Source organism: Excalfactoria chinensis, chromosome 5, assembly GCF_039878825.1.
Source record: "Excalfactoria chinensis isolate bCotChi1 chromosome 5, bCotChi1.hap2, whole genome shotgun sequence".
Classification (NCBI taxonomy): Eukaryota; Metazoa; Chordata; class Aves; order Galliformes; family Phasianidae; genus Excalfactoria; species Excalfactoria chinensis.
The window spans coordinates 15,347,577-15,357,618 of NC_092829.1; the positions used below are offsets into that span (position 1 = coordinate 15,347,577).

At 48.9% G+C, this 10,042-nt stretch overlaps 1 protein-coding gene across 3 annotated transcripts; it reads right to left on the reverse strand.

The window, feature by feature from the left end:
• Positions 1 to 682: 682 nt before the first annotated feature.
• Positions 683 to 8,200, reverse strand: PSMC1 (proteasome 26S subunit, ATPase 1). Of its 3 annotated transcripts, none has more exons than XM_072337155.1 (11): positions 8,118 to 8,200; positions 7,635 to 7,688; positions 7,079 to 7,175; positions 6,775 to 6,899; positions 6,116 to 6,301; positions 5,787 to 5,915; positions 4,942 to 5,038; positions 4,605 to 4,794; positions 3,372 to 3,523; positions 1,758 to 1,912; positions 683 to 962 (listed from the first exon to the last, which is right to left on the reverse strand). In XM_072337155.1, exons 1-11 carry the CDS (start codon positions 8,118 to 8,120, stop codon positions 828 to 830), a joined length of 1,323 nt encoding a protein of 440 aa, XP_072193256.1. In that variant the 5' UTR covers positions 8,121 to 8,200; the 3' UTR covers positions 683 to 827. The 3 variants fall into 3 exon arrangements, with proteins under 3 accessions (XP_072193256.1, XP_072193258.1, XP_072193257.1); XM_072337157.1 differs by lacking the exon at positions 8,118 to 8,200 and adding an exon at positions 8,028 to 8,047; XM_072337156.1 differs by lacking the exon at positions 8,118 to 8,200 and adding an exon at positions 7,911 to 7,980.
• Between the last annotated feature and the right edge of the window lie 1,842 nt (positions 8,201 to 10,042).

The window sequence follows — 10,042 nt, forward strand, 5'->3', positions numbered from 1 at the left end:
CTTGAGTTCCAAAATGTTGGAGATAGAGGCAGGAATTAAATTCTGCTGCACAAGGTGAGAATAAAGGTTTTCAAACTCATGCTGCTTCTTCAGCTACTCTCATGGCAGTCAGTGTACGAGAAGGCAGTTCTAGGTTTAGCATAACACAGTGCAGCTTGCCTTCCTCAGCTGCACCATCCTCTCCATGGTTATCACTCCCAGCATTAACAGCCACATTCCCCCTCCCCCACAAAAAAACCAGAGCCTTGTTTACCACAAGCTATAAAGCCCCTGAGCTCCACAAGCAATGACGAGGCCAGCTGTCACAATTAGGAGTGTTCTCCTAACAGACCTCTTCAGGCTTACAGGAATGCATAACAAAACTTTTTGCCTTTCTTTTTCCCCCTGCTTTCTCTGCAGCTGAAAACCAGCTCTATTTCGGGCTTCCTCTCATCCTCACGAACACTCCAGTCATGCACAGGGTTAGTTTTCAGCAATAAATCACATAATTTTAACATGAAAACCCAACAGCTCTCGGCCTTGCTGCTGCTGCTGTTACAGCACTGTGTCTGTGACAGCACTTCATGTCTAACTTGCTCGTTTCTGTCACTGGCCACGTTTTGCTCCCACAGAAAGTTTCCACAGCAAAGACTGCATTCTGTTCACCGAACAGCTGTGTCAGTAACTCCTCATTGCCTCCAAAGCACTTCAATTCAAATCAATGTTTTATTGGGAAACAAGCCGTCAGGCTTTATAACCTCTTCAAGAATAAGCATTAGCTGGACTATGTGGTTTTACACGACTGTCATCCCAACCAGAGTTCCCAATGGTCCTTGAGCAGAGAAGACTTAAAGATACAGTCCCTCTGGGGTTCCCTCCTGCTTCTTATAGAGAACGTTCTCTTTAGACTTTTTGAAGTCTTCATTTGTTACTTTCATCCGCCGTTCCCTCAAAGCCATCAACCCAGCTTCTGTACAAATTGCCTGCAACAGAGGAAGCCAAACAAGTCACTGGCTCTGCAGCCCTTCAAACAACACCTCGGAAGACAGTCTGAGCTACGTGACAATTCTGCTGAGTTTGTAATATTGGAAGATTGTTAGCACAATTTAAATGCTTTCGTGTGGGATACTGGTCAGTAGCACTGAAAAAGCAGCAGGTAAAACAACATGGACTAAGCTAGATGTCTTTCTGTGAAGTGATACTTCCATGGCACAAGAAAGGCAGCACTGCAGTAATACAATTCCCCTCCTCCACAGGGAGCAGCTCTCAGCAGTTGGCTGTTCTGTTTTACAGGGAGGTAACAGAGGAAAGTTAACATCATGGGGCAGCTCTAACTTAAAGAGCCCAGTTCACTTCACATACATGAGCTGCTTGTCTCAACCTTCCTCATCTACAACTGCATTTTTACCTGCTTGTAACACTGTCCCAAAAATGCTTCTTATCCCGTACTACCTTAAAGTAATGATGAACAGCATCTTGGATGCTTCTGCAAGATTCCACTTCCAATTTCCACTCTGGTGCTTATAGAAGTTCATGCTCAGCTAACACAGGTACATACTTCTACCCACACAAGCTGCCCAATAATGATCTATTTGGCAACAGTTTCCCATTTGTAAAGCTGAGTATGGGGCACTCAGGGGAGGTATTTTAGAGACCCAAATGACGCTCTGGGATGTTACCACAGGAAACTGAAAGAGGGAAGTTTCAACATACAAACATCTGCACACAGTACAAATGGGATCCACGTTTTGAACCATGAGCAGCGGTGACATACACACCTTAATATCTGCACCACTGAGGTCATCTTTTGCCATAATCAGCTCATCCAAGGTCACATCATCTGCCAGTGTCATCCTGCTGGTGTGAATCTGGAAGATGCGTTTCTTGGTTTTCTCATCAGGCAGAGGGAACTCTATCTTCCTGTCGATACGTCCTGCGCAGAAGAGAAGTTCACTCTTAGGGTTTTTTTGCATGCAGCTACTGAAATAGAGCCGGAAGAACATCTCAAATATAGATTGAGAGCAACAGTCTTCACACTGGTATCCATCACGTTTTACAGAAGAAACTGATCAGAATTATGTAGAGCCCTTAAACTGAACTGGAGAAAGAAGGCTCTGCGAAAGAAATTCTGCTGGAAGCTCCTATCAGATGTTTCCCTTTTGTCAGCTGGGACTGGAGTTGTTCCAGCTCCTACGGATCCAACTGTGTACGGATACTCCTCACAGACAGCTTCCAGCTCCGCACTCTGCCTGTTCTTCTCTTCTTTAACGCTGCCTTTTCTGAAAGCAGTTGATGGCACCAGCTGCAGTGCTCCAAACCAACCCACACGATGGTAAATGAGTTTACCAGGCTGCTGGAAGTGCCGTGGTTGCTCAAGCGATGGTAATAGTTTAAACAGCTGGTAGAGCATGCAAATTCCCTTTGTTAGTTTCAGATTACCCCACAGCTTGTCTTTTAATACCACTATAGTATTTTCTGCTCTGTACTCAGGTAACTGTTCTTGACATGAAGGGTAAGGCCACGTGGAGACAAAAGCTTTTTGCAAAGCACAGAGCAGCACCTGAGCAGGTGTTTCCTCTGAATTCCTTGGGTCCTTCCTTACGGAGCTCTGGCTGCTCAGAGATGTTCTCTAACCAATTCAACTTGAATTACATTTGTTCTCTATCTTACCTCTGCTACCCGAGAAGAAAAGTATCTTCACACACCCTCCAGTAGTTGAGATTTACTTCAGAATGCTACCAGGAGGCTCCGTTCATTCCTTTGCGTTGCTTTCTAACTTTGCATTTAACAGACCCAAACGCTCTCAATGCAGGTTGTGTTCAGGTATGTTTTTACTGGCCATCTGCAAGTACTGCCTGAGCCTTTTTGAGCTTTTTGTGCAACATGCAATACATACATCGAAATATGATGTTATTTCTCAATCATTCATCCCCCGGGGGCAGAATATGGCAGGTCTGCAAGGCAGCAGATTGGTTTCCTTGCACTGAAATCCAGACTTATTGCCCAGGTTTAAAGTTCTCATCCATTAACCTCAATTGGTGCTGCCCTACTTCCCCAGCCTCTGCAGATATAAACAAATGTACTTACTCTCCATTATTCAGCCTCCTTAACAATTACTTACAAAGTACCTGTGCCACCTTAATACAAAGGAAGAATATCTCAGTCATTTGTACACACAAGGGAAGTTAATGCAACTCCTGCCTGGGTTTTTTTTCCCATTCAGGAACTGGTGAATGGGTTCTGCTTTGAACAGACACATCAGCACAGCTGAGGTGGTGATTAAAGACAAACCACTGACATGCATTCTTGCCACCAGCCCGCGTGTTAGATGAGCTACTTTGATGAAGTCCTTTCAGAAGAGAAGTGCCGTAAACAAACCAGAATCCCCTTACCTGGCCTAATTAAAGCTGGGTCCAGAGTTTCTATTCTGTTTGTGGCCATGATGACTTTAACATCCCCACGAGAGTCGAATCCATCCAGCTGGTTCAGCAGCTCCAGCATTGTACGCTGGATCTCCCTCTCACCCCCAGAATTTGAGTCGTACCTTTGAGAGAACAATAGTCAGAATAAGTGTTATGCCAACCTCTTCTAAAACCTCTTTTAAACCTTTTTTAAAGTTCACCCATAGGAAGCAAAAAGCAGGTTTTAGATCCAGTTCTGACACGGCAAATGAACACAAACATAAAACACAAACCCCTAACTCTTAAAAGGAAGCGTACCCACTCCACAGAAAACAAAGCCTGCCACTGGCTGTCTTCATTTCCATATTGCAGAGGTTTCCCCTCACGCACACAGACACCAGGGGATGCAGTCTGGTGCTTTCTGGTTCAGTCACTGCACTTTGCAAATATGAGATCAGGTAACCTGCACCCACAAAAGCCTCACTCATGTTTGTGAACGAGACTGAAGCAACAAAAAATATTTATGAAGAATTCTGAGTGTTTGCCATCAGTCCCATCTGTTCTACATATGCTGAAATACATGAGGCAGAAGCTCCCTTCTACCGGAGCTGGAGGCCAGTAACTGCAGTATCACATATGAGCATCACTTCATTTACTTCAAGAAAAACACTTGACTATTATAAAAACTATTTAAGTTGGATGGCTCCAAGCAGCCACAGGAACTTACAAATCCAACTTAGCTACAGGCTGCAGGATACCTTCATGTGACATGAGCAACACTGATCAAATTCCACATCCGTGACATAACGCCGTGTTACTTATCATATCTTATCCAAAAACCTTAACTGTAACTAAGCAGCCTCCTGTGTGGACAGATACCCAGTACACGGACACACTCTGCCACATGTGCTGCTCTGCAGGTGAATCACTGCAGCCAGTTACTCTATGAGGGTACGCACTGAACACGAGACACGTTAACTTACACAGTGACTCTTCCAGCTTAAGGCATCCTGTGATGGTACCAAGCAGCAAAAGAGAAGAGGTTAGACCTCTGCCCATATCGATTTAATACGAAAAGGTTGTGGCATATTTTAGCACCAAAGGAGTCACTTGAATTTTTCCTCGTTAAACTAATTGCCTATAATGGAAGTATGACTATGGAAATGGTTATCAGAGTTCAGAAACTGGATGTGGATACGGCTGCAGAAGAGGAGGGACACGCACCTCTTGGTACCAATGGCATCGATCTCATCAATGAAGACAATGGACGGCGCGTGCTCTTCAGCCACGCGGAACAGCTCGCGCACCAGCTTTGGGCCGTCGCCCAAGTACTTCTGGATGAGCTCGGAACCAACAACTCTCAGGAAGGTCGCCGATGTTTGGTTTGCTACTGCTTTGGCCAGTAAAGTTTTACCTGTTTTTAATCACAAAAACAACTGTCAGTAGTCTGCAGGCTGGAAAAAAAAGCCATACGAGATCAGGGACAGCCCTGGCAGTGCTCTAACACTAACCAAGTGGAAGCTACTTAACTAAAGCCAGCTCAGCACAATGCCACAGATACCTGTGCCAGGGGGGCCGTACAGAATGACGCCTTTGGGTGGCTTTATACCCATCTCTTCATAGTATTCGGGGTGGGTGAGGGGAAGCTCCACAGACTCCTGCATCAAGAGAAAAGCAAGCCAGTGTTTTCATGAACAGTGAGCACTGCAGAAGATCTGTGGAGTTCTTAAGGACTGCATGAATACAAGTAAGAAAGGCAAAAAGAAACAAAGTAATTGGAAAACAGGCTTCGAAAAACTCACATCTTGGATACCTCCAATTATAAGAACTATTCTACCCTAAAGCAGCTCTTTCTACTGCTTCTTTTCCACGCGACAGACAGAAACAGTGAGTGTTCCCCTTCCTCCAGCCTCAGGCATCACACTGACTCTCCAAGTTGGCAGACTGGCTCCCAAACGTTTATGGGAGCCCCCAGAAACTTGGAGGGCCCTTCGTTAAAGGACGCTTCCAACCAACCACCAATAAAGCCCCTCTTCCAAACCCTTGCATGGCACAGCATCTGCACTTCTTAGATTTTAAAGCACATCTTGCAACTCTCAATAACTTTACAAGACACACGCTGCAAAACAGTAAATTACCACAAAGATGATGAGCTCAGCGTTCTGGAGATTCCACAGCAACTGTGAAAGGCTTCTGGCCACACAGTTTGTGATGGGGATGCTACTAACCTAGAACATCTTTCCAGGTCCAGGTGCCTGTCTAATGAAACTGAGCTGAGAACTGCAGGAGCAAGATGCAAAACACCACCAGGTGGACAGCAGCTGGCTCTGCTGTTACTCTTCCGTACTTCTGTCATAATGGCCAAGCTTAGAGCTTACTCAGCAGTGGAAGAAAGCACACCATTACCTTGATTTCCTGAATCTGGTTGTCAAGGCCACCAATGTCAGCGTACGTCTCTTGAGGAGCTTTCTCCACCTTCATCACAGTCACTAAAGGATCTGTGTCATCCATCAGGACTCCGATCACAGCGTGAACCTAATTCAAGCATGAAGAGTTGTCAGAAAGCAAACATCACTATTAACACTAGAACAAGCCCCAACCCAATGCCCACACGTTTAGGTGTATGGAATAAACAGCATTAATCTCACATCGTGTGATCCTGTGACTCTCAGAACAGATGCCAGTTAAAAATAGCAGACCTCGTGCTTTTTTTCATCTCGCTTCACGTGACTCACCTTATGATTGAGCAGAACAGAGCAGCCTGGCTCTAGCAAATCCTTGTCCACAAAAGACAGAATACTGACGTAGTGTTCTGATCCCACTGACGTGGACACGATGGCGTGGTTGTCATCAATGATCTCCTCCAAGGTACCCACAGACATTGGTGTTCCCCTCAGATCATCCACCTTCGATCTTTCCTCCTGTTGTCAAGAAGAATTCAAGTAACAACTCAGGAGCACAGGTAGGAACGTTGCTGCTGGGTTGGTCCAGAGTCTGCGTGTTAACTTCAGATCAGGTACTGCACAGTCAAACACTGGCAGCACGTTCTAAAGGACCATTTTAGTTCTATGGACACTACTACGTGCATGAGCACAAGAAGAATATTCTTCCTTCCTCTGCTGAACTTGGAAAGACTTCTAAGAAGCCAAAAATTGCTGCTGTCACATCTGTAATAACCAATGTTTGGACTAAAGGCATCAAAATGCTTGATGAAAATCCTGCTTTCTGAAAACTAGCTGATGTTTAGTGAAAAATTGTTATGCAATAAGTTGACTTACACAGTTGTGACACTTCATTTCCACTGCCTCTGTGCGAAGCAGTTTCCACTGCCTTTGTGTGAGGCAGTTTACATGACAGCAGTCATTTTAGTACTAGCCGTTCACTCAAAGCTCACCTCCTGTTTCTCTTCCAAAGGCTTCATTTGTTCTTGATTTCTGATAAATTCTTCCTCCATTAGCAGGTAATCTTTAATCCTCTCTAATTTCAGCAGTTTGAGTCTGCACTGTGTGTGAGGAGTCACTGCAATCAAAGCAGAACCACAGCGTTTCAGACTAAGTATGACACACTATCAACTATTCATTAGTTCATTGGGAGAATTCCTGCTTTAGGTTTGGGCTCCACCTGCAGCCAGCGTGGGCTGTGGCTGTGCATGCTGCAGTGCGGGCAGCCCGCAGGGCCCAGGCAGGCCGAGTACTTACCCAGGGGCAGCTTGCTGGCAGCATCTGGTCCCTTCGTCTTCTTCTTCTTCTTCCCCACTCTGGTTGGAACCGGAGGTTCATATTTCTTCTTCTTGTCCTGATGTGCAGTGGGAATTCCAAGGAAAGAAATCAATTAAAAAGGCAGGACATGAGCAATGAAAACACAGAGAGGTGAGGTACGCAGGCTGGCAACGCAGCCAAATGGCTGTGGAACAAAGCCACATCTTTCACCATACAGAAAGACAAGCCCAGAAGTAGGATCACTCTTATTTTAAATGGGATTTTAAAACGTCTCCTCATGCCCAGCTGTTTGTCAGCGAATATGAAACGCAGGGGGCTGGAACCTGCCGTTCCATGACAGAGACAACCAGGCCCAACGCTTCGGGCACACCCTCATCCCTGCCGTGCCGCCGTGCCGCTCACAGCCGCCCGCTGTGCTCCGTGAGGAACGCGGCCTCCGCGGGCCCGCATCGCCAAGCGGCGCACAGCCGGCAGCCCCGGGCATCACCGAAGCTGCACAGAAGGCCGGCCCGGCCCGGCCCGCCGCTCCACGCACCTTGTCGTCCTTCTTGCCGCCGCCGGGCCCGTGGCCGCCGCTCTGACTTTGACCCTAAATGAGAAAAAGCACAACGGCCGCGTTAAGCGCGTCCGCACCGCGACCGCGGAGCCCCCCCCGCAGCTCAGGCGCGCTCCGAGCCCTGCCCGGTACGGAGCGCCGCGCATCGCAGCGTCTCCAGCCGCCGGCGCCCACCGCGTGCTGCGGGGACACGGGCCGCGCCGCTCTCCTGGCCGCCTCTCCAGGGCCGTTCCCCGCCCCGCAGCCCGCCCGGACCCGCGGATGCCGCGGCCGCTCCCCACGGCCCTCCGGGCGGTGACTCGGCAAAACGCGCGGCGGCAGCGGAAAAGCTCCGGAGCGTCCCCGCGGCACCGCAAGGCACCGCGCGCTCACGAACGTCCCCGCGCGCTCCCGCTCCGCCCGCCGCCGCGGCCGCCCCCCGCCCGCAGAGCCCCGCCGGCCCCGGGCCGCGCCGCCGCTCACCATCGCTTCCGCGCCGCACCGGAACCGCCGCGCCCGACGGGACGAGACGGTGGCGTCACTACGGCGCGCGGCGGGACACGAGCGCTCGGGGCGGCTGCGCCCCCTGGCGGCCGCGTGCTGCAGCGGGACTCGTGACCAACCCGCGCGGCCGCCGGGTGTCGCGCCCCCCCGCTGAGCGCCGCGGTGCCACCAGCCGGAACGGAACCCAGCCGGGCTCTCCTGTAACCCTCAGTCCGCCAGAGCCCGCCCTGCCGGCAGCGCCCAGCCCGGAACAGCCCGTTACAATAAGGATAAGTTACAATAAGGATAATGCTTTCAATGCTGCCTCTACACGTGGTCGCTCTGTAAGCCTCAAAGCAATAGGCTTGTTACTGCCCATAGCTGCAGGTGGGTGAGGGGCTGCCTCAAGCTTGTCACCCACCAGCTGCAGGGAGATCACTTTTCTGCATCGGATTCACCCCGCTGCCCCTGCTGGCAGGAACGTCCCCAAAAGTTACAGTGAAGTTCGGTCCAAAGGGCTCCGATGAGCAAAGGCTGCATAGGAGCAAAGCAGCATCCTAAGCCCAACTGGACTTGAGTGGAAGAAAACGCCTTCTTTCCCTCTTTTTGAAACAGAGGATGGCAAAACTCCGGGCACTGCGCGGCTCATTGCTTCTGTTTCTGTAACAGAAGATCCTGCTGCACTTGAGCAGCAAGCAAAGAACAGTGATACAGCAGAGACCTTTGGTAGTGTGACGGGCAAATGCAATGAGCCAGTTTGCTTGTAAGGGCTGACATACCAGTCTGTATTTGAAGGGCTGCTGGTGGCTCCTTGGAAGCTGCCAGGGAATTCCTGATGAGGAAACTGCTCCATTTGTGGCAAGCAGTGGAAGGGGAGGGATGTGGAGGTAAGTCATCTAAATGGGATACGGGATCCTTCACCTGGCCTGTGCAATGCAGTGAGGTTGGAAGGAATCACCCCAGATCCAGCCCATGGATGGACTGCTGGTTTAGGATGGTTCGAACAGCTGAATGCTTCATCATTAACTACATCCACATTCACGTACACTGAGTTTGCTCCAAAGCTGCTTTGCAGGATGCAGTGAGCGATGAACTGGAGAAGACACTGAAATAATTCCCACAGAAAGAGGAATACATGAAACAACCCTTTCCCCTTATTTCCCAGCAGTATTTCTAAAGGCACATATGGATGCTTTCTAAAAACTGCAGTGACTACTTAGAGTGTGGGTATGGAATTCTTGGACAGCACAAGCTGCCTGGCAAAGCTGTGTGCAGTTAATGACTGAGAGCTCAGGGAAGCAGAAAGAGGGGAGAGCAGAGAGAGCTGCTGTTGGTGTAGGAGAATGGGAAGTCATTGAGACATGAGCGAAACACGCAGAAAAATCCTAACGTCCCTGATAACCTTGGAGTCACCAGCTTCACCATGCTGAATTAAGGAGAAACATTAGTTTTAAACGTTCCTCAGTGAAGTCCTGGCTCTGCATTAATCTGTTGGCTGTGGGCTGTAGCATAATCCCCCCCCCCCCCCGGTCATTTCCTGCAGCTCTGTAATCTAATGCTGCACAAGCATCTCGCCGTGTTCGCATCCTCTATTGAATAATTGCAGCTTCAGTTTTGTGATGCACATTCTGCTCCTTCAGCCCGTAATTGCAGCGCTATCAGGAGGTAGGGCTGATATAACTGTCTGTGTTTTCTTTTAGTAATGCAAATTGAATCTGAGTTAGTCAAATCAGTCATCCTCACTTGCAAACAGAAGTTCCCACCCATGATTTCTTCAGACTGCTTTCTGGGGTTCTGCTTTGCTCTCTCATACACAGGACACACTTACTAAGAGAGAACTTCAGAAGCAAGAGCCAAAGCCCCAGTATGGGGCACGAGCACTTACTATAGGGGCTGCGTAGAACTCTTCTATCAGAAAAGCAAAC

Bases quoted from the DNA above. Each gene is read 5' to 3' on its own strand.
- PSMC1 (XM_072337155.1), bottom strand. The intron at 6,302-6,774 runs GTGAGCTTTGAG...TCTTGACAACAG, and splicing joins CTTTGGAAGAGAAACAGGAG to GAGGAAAGATCGAAGGTGGA. The intron at 3,524-4,604 runs GTGCGTGTCCCT...GTTCTCTCAAAG, and splicing joins GATGCCATTGGTACCAAGAG to GTACGACTCAAATTCTGGGG.